At 34.4% G+C, this 14,279-nt stretch overlaps 2 protein-coding genes across 2 annotated transcripts in view; one reads left to right on the top strand and one right to left on the bottom strand.

Moving 5' to 3' along the window:
- Positions 1-14,279, top strand: part of LOC128994102 (methyl farnesoate epoxidase-like) — a 95,809-nt gene that overhangs the window by 41,595 nt on the left and 39,935 nt on the right. Inside the window, exon 2 of the mRNA XM_054418363.1 lies at positions 1,041-1,292. Within this exon, the coding sequence (XP_054274338.1) occupies positions 1,041-1,292 (252 nt within the window). The remainder of the gene's footprint in view (positions 1-1,040; positions 1,293-14,279) is intronic.
- Positions 2,706-14,233, bottom strand: LOC128994103 (60S ribosomal protein L15-like). Its single transcript, XM_054418364.1, has 5 exons — positions 14,163-14,233; positions 9,899-10,078; positions 6,203-6,339; positions 4,457-4,567; positions 2,706-2,939 (listed from the first exon to the last, which is right to left on the bottom strand). The coding sequence occupies exons 2-5, from the start codon at positions 10,068-10,070 to the stop codon at positions 2,745-2,747; spliced, it is 615 nt and encodes a 204-aa protein (XP_054274339.1). The 5' UTR covers positions 10,071-10,078; positions 14,163-14,233; the 3' UTR covers positions 2,706-2,744.

Genomic DNA, 14,279 nt, shown 5'->3' with positions numbered 1-14,279 from the left:
CGGTAATATAGTGAACGAGTTATTGTTTATGATTAAATAGTATTATTTGGTTAAATGAGGTTTTAAATTACTGAAATAACAAGAAACAAATTGTAAACAAACCACGACATCTACAGAAAACCGGACAGAACTAACAATAAAATTGGCTTCAGCTGTTCCATAAGGATGGGAAATCTACCTTAATCTAATCGTCATAACAGATTTCACACTCCGCACTGCTAAGTTAGCCTTTACTACAATGTATCGAGTAAGCTTCAGTATAATCATTGCTCAATAGTAACAAGTGATGTTTTTCCTTTTGTACTGTATTTTGTAATTTCTAGTATACTGTGGGTAGATGCCTTTATGAATACATATGTTACAACTTACAAGTCTTTTGTTTACTTTTTCCTTGTTATTTAATTCAACCAACATGGTTACCTAGCAACCCATAAGACAAATGTTAAAAAAATTTGACTTTCAGTTTAATTTTTCTATGTAATTAGATTTTTGTTGGCAGTTCTAACTGCAGTAAACTCGTTAACATTTGAAGAAAATCGTCGGAGCCATTTTCGAGATCTTGGTACAAGCAAGCAAGCAAGCATACATACATACAAGCAAACATTGCTTGTATTAGAGTATAGGATTAACCATTGATTTCCATGACTCACGAACTTAACTCAAAAATTATAATATACCGTACACACACAAATAATACTGCCTAGACAAGTTATTTTGGAGAAAATATTGAAATGTATTAACAGATAACAATGGAGTATAATAGGTACAACAATGAACTAATACAAACTCAAAACCCATAAACTAAGAGAACAGTATAAATTGAAATTGTCGTACATTTGTGAAAAATTCGGAAAAATGCTACAATAGTCGCGGTTACGGCCGACTATAGCATTGAAAGGTCCCCTGAAATCCATCCATCATTGGGGATTTCCATGACTTTCCATGACTTTTTGCCTATTTCCATGACTTTCAATGACCATAATTTTTTTCCATGACTTACCAGAATGTGGACACCCTGTTAACTCTCACTTCGTTTGCAGGACCCCGATGGCTGCCTGTTGTTGGCAACTTACTGCAAGTAATATCTCTTCGCAAGCATCTTGGCTTCACTCATCTTGTGTGGTGTCGTCTAGCAGAGATGTTTGGCTCAGTAGTTGGTCTACGACTAGGCCGAGACCTCATCGTCATCGTCTCTGGCTACGAACTCGTCAAACAAGTTTCGACACGAGAAGATTTTGATGGTAGACCAGATGGCTTCTTCTTTAGACTGCGCTCGTTCGGTGAAAGATTGGGTGAGTAGGTTCTCAATTTTCAAGTCCTTTCACCCAAAATGAGCATTCATACTTCAGCAAAATGTATTATGGACTGCACCCAAATTGTATCTACTTCATTCTTACGATTGACAACCACTAGAGAAGGATCAAAGATTAATTATAGTCGTGAACAAATTAACGTGGATCCAGGGGATGGGCACTGATGCAACGGCTAGTACCATATTGCAGCCTCTCCACACCTTGTATCTAAGTGGACTATTAAGCCCAAGAGCTATGAGAATTTTTAAATATTTCAAATATAAATAAATAAATGTATTGTTCTTTCCTTTAAGTTCTGCTAATTATATAGCAAATTTCATACAGTACTAGCTTTTTGGTATTTACATATTTTTATTCACAAGTGCATTGATAATTGAAATAAATTTTGACATTAATATATTAGATCGATTTACACATAGGACTCATGGTAAGACCATGGGAATAATTTACTTTTTCAGGGTGTCCACAGAAATTTTTTCATAAATTTCCCTGACTTTCTATGACCATTAACCATTGATTTCCATGACTCACAAACTTAACTCAAAAAAATATAATATGCCGTATACACAAGAATAACACTGCCTAGACAAGGTATTTCATAGAAAATACTGAAATATGTAGGCCTATTAACAGATAACAATGGAGTACAATAGTTACAACAATGAACTAATACAAACTCAAAACCCATAAACTAAGACAACTGTATAAATTAAATTGTCGTACATTTGTGAAAAATTCGGAAAAATGCTACAATAGTCGGGGTTACGGCCGACTAGAGCATTGAAAGGTCCCCTGAAATCCATCCATCATTGGGGATTTCCATGACTTTTAATGACCAGAAGTTTTATCCATGACTATTCTGACTTTCCAGAATGTGGACACCCTGTTTTTTTTTGTTTCGAGGTCCCCAGTTGTACACTAAATTTTTATAGAAAAAAATAAAAATAAAAACTCCAAAATTGTAAATTCCCTTTGTTTATCCTCAAATTAACGAACTAAAAAAACAAACAAACTGTTGTAGTTTGCTTGTTAATGGATATATTTGTATCCATTTTTTTTATATTTCAAACTAATCTATTGACATTTTATAAAGAACTCGATTACCTTCCCTGTAGCAGGAAATCTAGTTGCTCATTTAACCTACTTTTATAAAATAAAAATGCCAAATAAGTTTCAGGATTTTTGGTAGCCTACTTAAAAAAATGACCTGAAAAAGAGTGTTTTAAAAGTAAAAAACCAACCCATTCACCTGAAAAAATCAGAATAGACAACATATTTTAATTCCAAAACATTGTCAACACTTTATTGCTGCTTAAAAAAACTTAAGTTACAAAGATGCAACACAACTAGGAAAAGGGACACAAGAAATAAAGAAGGAATACTGACAAAATGCTGGGTTTAAAGTAAAGTTTAATAAGTAAAACGCTAACATCAACGCTTCCTGCGCAGCTGTAGCGTGTTCCTCCTCTTCCAGGCAGCGCGACGGGAGCCTCCCTTGGTCTGGGAGAAGCGGTGGCCCTTGCCCAGACCTCGGGACTTTCTACCAGCCGAGGTCTTGCCTCTCATCTCACGGTGTTTGTGAACTGCGTTCACGATCCAGTTCACCTTCGCGTCTCGCCGGATGGCCTAGAACCAAGTTCAAATAAATCTTATGACTATATTCAAACCTTTTTTTTAACCTCAAATACAAGCATCTAATCTACTTTAACTAAGTGATTTAACTTACATACATTTTGTGGGAATAAAAATTACTAAGAATTACTAAGATGTGTAAATTATAGACAATATCAGTGAATTATTCCCTCTTCTAAGACTGAAACTTAAGAGAAATTTTAGATTTTAAATTCTTAAGGAACATTAAAAGTTTATTGATTCATCTAAGTTTAACGAGTGATGATGTTATACTGTTTGATACAATAGTTGTGGTTATAATAAATTGTGTAGTTGATAGTCAATTTATTAAGCTGATTACTATCATTGAATAGGTTGTTTCTGGGCGGTTGCTCAAAAAGCAAACTCAATTCACCTTAAGTAACATACTTTTACTTTTTTAAGTAATTTAAAACATCTAACAATGTCAATTTGTTTTATATTGTGCTGCTTAGTGAAAATTGTGGGCTGAAAATTATAAAATAAAAACAATAGTTAACAAAATATCAGTGAAACCAAAATACTTGAATAACCTAGAATATATACTAGACTACCTTAAAAGTTTGAAACATGATTCATCAGACATCCAAGGAAGATATAACAATCACAGGGTTTCATTTAGTAATTTGTGCATCATCATAGAATCATGTAAACTATCAGGACAATGAGTTAAAACTAATTTGTAGTTTACAAGATTTGATTAGGCATAGAATGCTGAGAAAAGGGAACTATTTTCATTCAGTGTTTAGAATCAAACAGTAAAATAGCAAAATTCAATTATCAAAAGTTAATGAAACTAATAATTTAAAAAAATCATAACCAACAGTTTGCAAAGCTTACTTTAACAATGACAGCATCATTAAAATAATTTTGAATTTAAATATAAAAACCGTCAGAAGTATGTTAAACATGATTCATCAGACATCCAAGGAAGATAAAACAATCACAGAGTATCAACTGATAATTTGTACATCATCATAGAATCGTGTTTAACATTGGATAACAAGCAAAAGTTTTTTTATTTTTTAAATATTTGATTATATCATAAATTGATATGAAAGAAAAACTCATTCTGGCCTATACAAATGGTTCATCAGACATCCAAGGAAGATGTATGCATCACAGTTTATCATGGGTTAGTAAAACCATCATCATTGAACCTTTGGAACTGTACCATGTATGCTAATCGTGGACAGTTTTCAATAGTTAAAAAGGTGGGATTTACCAAATATATCTTTAAAAGTTTGTTTATATGAGCATTTAAAATTACTTTGTCCAAAATATAACCTTTCATGACGGATAATCTGAAAAAAGTGAAGATGCTAGAATAGTAATTTTACTAATGGTTCATCAGACATCCAAGGAAGATGTATGCATCACAGATTATCATGGGTTTGTAAAACCATCATCATTGAACCTTTTGATTTTTGGGACAGTGCTTCAGACACAATTTCATGGGCAATCATGCAAAATAATGATCCAAATCTCCATACCTTGTGTGATGGGTCAACGCAGATCACTTCGTAGTATTTGTACGTAGAGTCTTGAGCCACCCAGTAAGAGTTGAGAACTCTCAAGCCACCGCAGCGGCGACCCACTCGCTCCTGAACATAGGGACACAATTGAGAGTAATTATCATGTAGGCTATAACTTCAAAACTAGAGGGCAATTGTACTTGCATTTTGACATCAGACATCCAAGGAAGATAAGTCATCACTGGATTTCAAAGGCATTTTTAAATTGTCATCACTGTCAAGTATTATAGATGATATCTACTAAATCACGCTTACAAATTAGGCTAAAGGTGTTATCCCTAAAGACAAATTCAATAATGTAAGTACTACTTTCGGAACTTTTCTTTAAACTTCACCACACCGCCTTTACATTCATTAAGATGTTTTAAAAGAAATAATCATTCTTATCACATAATCCATTGAACTACAAAACAATTAAATTTGTAAATTGTAAGTTTGAAATTGGATTATGTATTTTAACTTATTAATTTGTAGGCTTGTGGTTTAAAAAAACACTTTCCTAGGAATAACATTATCATTATATTGTGGTATATAATATAGTCTAATATGAGCATATTTCCAGTCTCAGTGTAACCGCTGATAGTCTCTCGCAATTGAGGAAACACTGGAGATTGGCCTTTTGATTGATGGACATCTCTGATGACTGTGCTTCGAATGATTGCTACTCCACAGTATTTACTGTTATATTTAGGATTCCAGGAGGGTTGGCTAACTTTATGGAGTGTTCCAGGATAACTCATGGTAATTTTAAATTTCGGTAGGAGGTTTTTGCAAATAGAGTAGACACCATGTATAGACTAGCTATTAGGCCTAAAATCAAAATCTTGGAACATCTTAAGCTTATATTCTATCGAAAAACCGCACAGGCTCAATGGACCTTATTAACAAAATCACACTTAAAACATTCTAAAATATCGTAATAAGGCAATCACTTAATTAGGAACATCCATTATGTTAAAACCTGGCAAAGAGATAACAATCAGAAAAGTGTTGTGAAGCTACTATCAAACCTCACACAAAAGCGTGGCGTTAGCGAATCTTCCCATTTCTATCTGCACTTAACTTCAATCAAAGCAGGTATTTACTTGCCTTAACAAATTTGAGGTTGTGCATTACAGGCCTATCTTACCTTAGGCCTATTGATAATATATCAAATATTTAAACGATAGGCCTAATCGCAATATTCATTATCAAATAAATGTATTACACAGTAGCGTCTTTTGTTTACTAGAAAAAACTTGGCACTTGCGAATTAGCCTCACTGAAATTCTTAGTTTTCATATTAATTTAATGAGCTACTTTTATATAAATATAAATCAGCTTAGTTTTTATCAGTTAGTTTTTTTATCAGTTGACACATTTTAACTGAGGAAAATTTTTATGAATTGACAAAAAAAAGTATTCCTCAGCAACAGTTCTGTTTGTGCATCTAGTAGGCCTACTTACATTATTCGTTCGAAAAGACAATATAGTATGACAAAAAATTACTCGACAAACAGTAGCCTAAATCAAATAAGTTAGAATAAGTGTTGTGAAGCTACTATCAAACCTCACACAACTGTGTGGTGTTAGCGAAACTTCACATTTCTATTTGCACTTCCAAAACAAAAGCAAGCCAGATACTTGTCTCTAAAGATATAAGGTTGTGCAATACTGATATCAGAATAGGCTGTTTCTTATAATGAATAATACAAGACTACTTGCCTCGGCTACAGACTGGAGGTTTCGCACGGGTTTCAGCTGATTAACTCCGTGGCTCTTAGGCTTGCCGTAGGTGGCTCCCTTGGGCACAGGGCGCTTGCGGCCTCCACGGCGAACTCGAATACGGAAGATGCAGAACCCTGTGGAGATTTCAAACTTATCAATAAAACTTTGAGCCAGGTGAATTATAACCAAGCTTAAACCCATCATCAGGTAGGCCTACATGGTCAAGAAAATTAAAACACTTAACCCTCCGAGTGTCCATAGTTTAGGCCTTAATGTCCGCCTATTTTTGGCGCATATGCAAGGTTTTATTAAAACGGATCTGAGAAGCTTAAAACAATGTTAATTCTACTGTTCTATATACCATTTTGTTTGGAAAATCATGGGCTTCAATATTATACATAAAACATAAGGAACATTTGTTCCAAAAAAATCTTTTAGGTAAAAAAAAATATTTTGGAAAATTTTCAAAAAAAAAAATAAGTTTGCGCTTAATGAAATTGTATAAATTATAGGCCTATAAATATTTGAAAATAGCCACTTTGTTCTAAATTTTATGAGGATTACAAATATATAAAATATAAGGAAGTAGATTTGCAAATAAATAAGTTATGGGCAAAAAACAGATTTCAGTACATAGCGGCTAAGAATGCATAGCCTAACCATAGCTAGGAATCTGGCTGATAATTTACATCAATATCACTACCTACTTCTTCAGGATCATCAACCAGCCCTTCAAAATCACTTAAATCTTCTTATAATGCACCACGTATATCACTACTTTTGATTTTTAACACTAAAACAATGATAAACGTAATAAAACACATCAGTCATCGGTCCGAGGGTAACCTAGCTGTTTACAAATACGCACGTCAGCTGTCTGCTACAATTACGATCAGCTCGGAGAACATAAAGCGCTTAGAGACAGACCTCTGGAGAAAGCTTAGAATCTAACGAAAAGAACGATACCTAACTCGATCAAGTTCAATCCGATTCAGTCAGTCATAGAGCCTTCGCCGTAAACGATGTTCGTGTGTCGAAAAATCGACGCGTGACACTACACAAAGTGTGTCGTGAGTCGATTTTTCGACGAGTGACGCTCGGAGGGTTAAGAATTACAAAAGGTAGCTGTTTATTTACAAAGGAACTCATCATAAGTAGGTTTAAATTTTATATTTTCATTTCCACACTGAAAAAAATGTTTTGTATTTGTTTAGACGTGACGAACGCATGGATATATGAAAACAAATGTAGATGGTTATGTTAGTTTATATAAAAGAAATAGACGGTAGCCTACTAAAATACTAATTTCAAAATTCCAAATATGACACAAAGCGCACATGAGTAACAGGATACAAATGTCAAGAAATAGGCAATATTTTATTTAAATAGGGCCTAAATAAAATAAGTCATAGGTTGGAATCAAAGTTCATGTTTACAAAGTCAACTTTTGTAAATATTTGAAACCAAACTAGGCTAACTTATACCATAGATAAAACATCCCTTAGATTTCTCATCCTTCTGGATAAGCTGAGACAATTTGATTGTTAGTTTCGTCCGGTGCACTGTAGAGGAACGTTGTGTTTTGTTTACAATTTGTTTCTTGTTATTTCAATAATTTAAAACCTCGTTTAACCAAATAAAACGATTTAATCATAAACAACAACTCGTCCCATAGTTAGGCAGTAAAGCCCAAATCATGAAATTAACCCTTAAATAACAGAAACAAAATTTTGTCACACCAGTTATCAGTGTCAATAACATAAAGAACACGAAAAACGAGCTTCAATATTTACAATGGGATGAGAAGTGTTTAGCTATGCACATAAAATCTTAAGGTTCTGAAAATGGTGGTCAGACTAAGTGCCGTTAGTGCACTAGCCCGAACAGACTCCGACCGGTCAGATGTTCAGTTTTACAATAGGCGTAAATGGAATATCATGCACTGGCCAACTGGTCGGACAACAAGACTCCGAGGACTTTGGTCGGGCCCGACTCACTAGCTGTTGCAGCCAAAAATTGAACGCATTGTCACAGTGTGACACGCACTGCCTCCGACTCTCACCCAACTAGTAGGTTGGACTCTGCTTCTGATCAAGCAAAAGGTGTTCACTTGTTTTTTTGTGTGGTGTGAAATAACTTCTTTTATAATGCCACAGTTTTATTTGGACACTGAATGTTTTATTGTGGCTATTGAAGAAAGGCTCTCTTTTACGGGATCTATCGTCAGACAATTATGCCAAAAGAAGGCAGCTTGGGAGGACAGTTAACATCGGATGCACCCAGCATAGTTTTTTCTTCTATTTAACGTATCCACAAAACAAATGCACTACAGCAGCTACTTCATCAACATTCATCTTGACATGGAAGCTTGGTTGGTATGTACATTTGTTGTCGTGGTCGGGCATTTGGACGTGGTCGAGGTCAGGCTAGTGCGCGCCTGTCCTTAGCAGTCTATTGTACATTGCATCTTAGCATGAGGCAAAATCATTGAATAGCTTAAGTGAGGCTAATTAAATTGTATTACAGAACATAAAACATAAATAGAATTAGTTATATTCATCAAGTGCAAAACAAATCATTTATTTGTCTTCAAATCTACACAAAAGAATAAAAAATGTAGTGAAGCTACTATCAAACGTCACACATAAGTGTGGTGTTAGCGAATCTTCTCTTTACTGTCAGCACACAGTTATGAGCAAAATTATAAAAAATAGTTTTGCATCTATGATGTGTGTGCGTTTATAAGGTTTTTTAAATAAATAAAGGATAGCCTATTAATTAATTTTTAAACACCTTTCCAACAATCAAGTACCTAGACCTAATTGGAAATCCTAAAAAAAAGCCAAAATAGATTCCCTAGTACGAAATTCAAACTTAATTGATCAGAACTAATTTAAAATTGGACTAGCGCTGTAGGCCTGTGTTTGTCAGTGCTATATTTAAATCTGAAAAACTTTAACAGTAAAATCTCACTAACTTGACACCCAGTAACTGGACAGACTGTGTCTGTCAAATCGACGGTCAAAAGCTTACAAGAACCAATTTCTTCTGAGCATTTAGTTTATTCAACATTATAAAACATTAAACAGAATTATTCAACATTAGTTAACATTAAACAGAATTATTCAACATTTTTTCGAAGATTGTTTATTCAATAAAAAATATGTAAAAATACTGATGTAGGTACGTAAATAAATTAATATGTAAAAATTAGTCTGATATGTAGGTATTTATTTTTTTAATATTTTTATTACTTGGTACAGTAAACTTAGGTTATATACCTACAAAGGAATTTACAAAGGCATTAAAATCATTAAATGCTTGGAAAAAACTTTTTAAGTTAGGGAGGTTCATTCAGATCACCTGAAATGAACTTACGTTGGATAACACGTAATGAACACCACGTATAGGATATTGTATTGTAATTCAAAAGGTTTCAGATACCTTAGGCTACAGTATAATTTTGTACAGTGTATGATTGTTTCTTTGTTAGTTGTCTATTGTTTGTTTACATAAAACTTTCACCTAAAAATTTAATAACAAAAAATAGTTTAATCCCTATATGAGAAATTCGCTAAAATTAAACTCATCCAAACCAAAAAACCTAGAAAGCCTAACAGATATACCAGTTTGCTGTGTTATCCTACAGTTGTTTACTAATTAAAGCAACATTGAGTACCGTAGCTGACTGACCTTCCTTATTCCTGTAGCCGAGTCTCCTCGCTTTGTCAGGTCGTGTTGAGCGAGGTGCTCGGTGCATCTTGGTCATCTGACGATACTGCCACACTCGGATACGCAGCAAGAACCTCAACACATCGCTCTGTTTCTTGCGGTACAACTCCTGTACGTACTTGTAGGCACCCATCTTGATGCCTAAGAAAACATAAGAAGTTAATTTAATTTACTATCAAATTAAGTTATTTACTCAACAAGTTAATTAAGTTAGAGTTAAAAAAAAAACAATACCTAACTCAGTGCTCAAACAAATCAACTACAGGGATCTTTTCTACAGTAGCCTATACTTCATGGTAAATAATACAATTTCCTCATTGTTGTGGCTTGCCCCTGAACTGGTAAGACAAATATAAAATAATAGTGGTTTAGTTACCTTTAATTTCATCCCAGTTCAATAAAAAGTTGTAATATCTACAACCATGGTTTCGACGCTAGTTGCGTCATGGTCTTGTAGTTAGCACAGTCGTCTGATAACTGAACAACAAAATGAAATAAAACCTAAATACGTTCCCATTGAATATGGCCATAGATTCCATAATTTATTACATTAGTACATTTGTTGTTGTGGTCAGGCATTTGGACGTGGTCGAGGTCAGGATAGTGCGCGCCTGCCCTTAGCAGTCTATTGTAGATTGCATCTTAGCATGAGGCAAAATCATTGAATAGCTTAAGTGAGGCTAATTAAATTATATTACAGAACATAAAACATAAATAGAATTAGTTGTATTCATCAAGTGCAAAACAAATCATTTATTTGTCTTCAAATCTACACAAAAGAATAAAAAATGTAGTGAAGCTACTATCAAACGTCACACATAAGTGTGGTGTTAGCGAATCTTCTCTTTACTGTCAGCACACAGTTATGAGCAAAATTATAAAAAATAGTTTTGCATCTATGATGTGTGTGCGTTTATAAGATTTTTTAAATAAATAAAGGATAGCCTATTAATTAATTTTTAAACACCTTTCCAACAATCAAGTACCTAGACCTAATTTAATTTAATTTACTATCAAATTAAGTTATTTACTCAACAAGTTAATTAAGTTAGAGTTAAAAAAAACAATACCTAACTCAGTGCTCACACAAATCAACTACAGGGATCTTTTCTACAGTAGCCTATACTTCATGGTAAATAATACAATTTACTCATTGTTGTGGCTTGCCCCTGAACTGGTAAGACAAATATAAAATAATAGTGGTTTAGTTACCTTTAATTTCATCCCAGTTCAATAAAAAGTTGTAATATCTACAACCATGGTTTCGACGCTAGTTGCATCATGGTCTTGTAGTTAGCACAGTCGTCTGATAAAACTGAACAACAAAATGAAATAAAACCTAAATACGTTCCCATTGAATATGGCCATAGATTCCATAATTTATTGAAGAAAGAACTCAAACCATTCAACATAATTCCAGCACCTAGAAACTCCAATAAAATTGATAGCCTACTTAAACCCAAATCACAGCATAATGATAACCAATTAGAAAATACTGGGGCATCTAAAAATTAAAATGTAATGACTGTGATAAGTTTTACATAGGACAAACAGGCAGATCCTTTGCCAAAAGGGCTAAGGAACATAAACCAAATCCCCGAATAAATCCTCAAAAATCAAGTTATGCTCAACACATTATGGATGAAGAACATAACACTGGAATTGAAGTTTGCAGCAAAGGTTTTACTCTTGACACCCTCGAAGAATTCCATATTTATAAGGCCCTAAAACAGGACAGCGATAACGTAGCCTATTGAATGAAAAACTAAATTATAGTTCACACTTAATCTTTAACAAAATCATCCAAACGTCTAAAGTTCGTCAGGCAAGTCTATCTTCAACAGACAACCCCCACAGGACGAGTCCATGTCCAAAGAAGGTGCAAGGGTCATGTAATCACAGACGCCGTCGCCCTCAGTGTTCTCCTGCCGGCTCCCGCGACGGTACAAATTAACTGTTCACCACAGGCCTGTGTTCCGTCCACGAGAACCTTTTATTTTAATCAATGTACATGTGTGTTCATGTCCGTGTCCATGTTTGTGTAAATATGACGACGTCCAAGCGACCGACTATGACAAGATACTTCTGGACTTGCTAACTACATGACCATGACGCAACTAGCGTCGAAACCATGGTTGTAGATATTACAACTTTTTTTTTGAACTGGGACCAAAGTAAAGTTACTAAACGAGCTGTGCTTTACATTTGGTTATATAACCAGGGGATGAGTAATTGAGTTATTGACTTAAATAACACGTTGATTAGTCTGTGAATACATATTATTTTTAACCCTAGAGCTGGCAGTAGTGTAACGCTGTACTGGCATAGGGATTTTATTAACTATGTAATATCATTTTTAAACCATCATAAAAATTAGAAATAGCAACATAACTATGGGTTATTATATATCATTTTGTTCAGAATAAAACAAAGAACAATAATATAGGTGGTTTATATGGTTACTTTGTATATTTTGTTTGATAGCCCTATTATTATGTTGATTGTACCCCCGCGCTAGTACCAAATAATCATCCAACCCAGGTCATGTACAAAACCGTACACCTTACATAATATATAATTCCAGGGTACTCTGGTTTGAATTATTTAACTTATTTATTACAAAAGTAGCCCTAAAAAGCAAAGAAAACTAAAAAAAAAAAAAAAAAAAAAAATCTATAGGCCTACCGTAACACCTGCATTGGCGCCGTATATCCGGCGTTGCCATTTCGGCCGCGGCCGTTCGCGCCGTATATCCGGCGTTTGCCAGCGCTAGGGTTAAAACTAAACTATTCTAAACTAACCTAACCAAACCATACTTGCTGTAACATAAAATATAAGTATGATGACAGAAAAGGCATGTGTAGAAGGCAAGTCGGACTTTATGCGGATTCGTGACTGCATTAAGTCCTTTGAAGGTAGGTTAGATTAGGTAGCCTAAGTAAAAGTGTAGGTTATAGTGAACCTACACTTTCCCTTCCTAATCTAACCTAACTTCAAAACACTTAATACAGTCACGAATCCGCATAAGCCCGACTTGCCTTCCACACATGCCTAAATAAAATCATTCTGAAATAAATTATTCAGTGCCGTGTTGTTTCTTATATGTTTGTAGCATATGTACTTTAAATGACTTGATTGACTTATTGTATTCTCTTCTCTTCAATTTCGTATTTTCATTTTCATTTCAGTTCGGTTCAGTACAGTTCTACAAACAGTTAGTCTAGTCCGTAATTCCCGAATTCCGTATTGCGGCAAGGAGTCAAGGAGTTAGTACTGTTAGTAGCAGACTAGAATAGAAGGCAGAAGGTAGATAAAGGAAATCAAAATGTCAAATTATCTTAAGTTACCTTAGTTAATATTCGTGGCCTCGGAGAAGTTTTTGCACTGTTATTTCCAGGTAAAAAGTGAGTCTTCTACTTTAATCATTACTTATAATTAACATAATATATCAAGTATCAGGAGAGAACATTTCATAGGCTTATAAATAGGTTAGGTCAAACAAACAAAGTAGCCTAGGCCTACTGGTAAATAAAACTTAAAACAGACGTAACTCCGTTAATACTTATTTGAGAGCGCGGAAAAATTTTTGCACCGATATTTTCAGCTAAAAATCTAGTTTCTAGTGATATATAATTCTATATAGGTTCCCATGGTCACGTTCGTCACAATAAATACCGAAATAACTTAGGTAGCCTACTTAGTGGTTGTTTACAGGTTAGGCCTAAAGCCTTGGCCTACATTTTGGCATTTAGCCTAAAATCCGTATGTGAGTACGGTAACTTAACATAAAAGGTTTGTAATTAAAAAAAAAAAAACAATCAAAATAGGCCTAACATCGGCCTAGGTAGCCTTGAACTGCTAGCCCAAGGGCATGACCAAAATGCAACTGCTCATTAGCCTACAATTTTTTGAAATCCACATTCACGTCATGCCTTCACCTAGGCTTAGACAACCGCAAATAATTTGAACCTATGGCTAAATAACTCTATTCATAAAGGAAAACTGTGGCTCGATTTGTGTTCAATAACGGAGGCTAGCATGATGCACACATAACCTGCGTTACGTCAAGCCTACATCGACAGCCAACTGGCCATTTTATAAATTTTAACACAGTGCGAGTGTTATGAATTCAACAACATCATCCTTTTGAAATAAGAAAATAATTATCCATAAATTGTTATATGTACTAGGCCTTATTTAAATAAATAATTTCTGAGATACTCACCTACGAAGATAACCTATGCTGCATATAAATCCACAGCCGGAAAGAGTAAGAATAATTCACACGTGGAGTTGGTGTTGGACTTTGGAGAATTGGAGATGAAAGCAGAATCGAAAAAAT

The sequence above is a fragment of the Macrosteles quadrilineatus genome, unplaced genomic scaffold (genome assembly GCF_028750875.1).
Source record: "Macrosteles quadrilineatus isolate MER2022 unplaced genomic scaffold, UCM_ALF_1.0 Scaffold_5__1_contigs__length_97177068, whole genome shotgun sequence".
NCBI lineage: Eukaryota > Metazoa > Arthropoda > Insecta > Hemiptera > Cicadellidae > Macrosteles > Macrosteles quadrilineatus.
The sequence above is the reverse complement of the archived record's forward strand: the minus strand, read 5'-3'. Positions and strand labels throughout refer to the sequence as shown.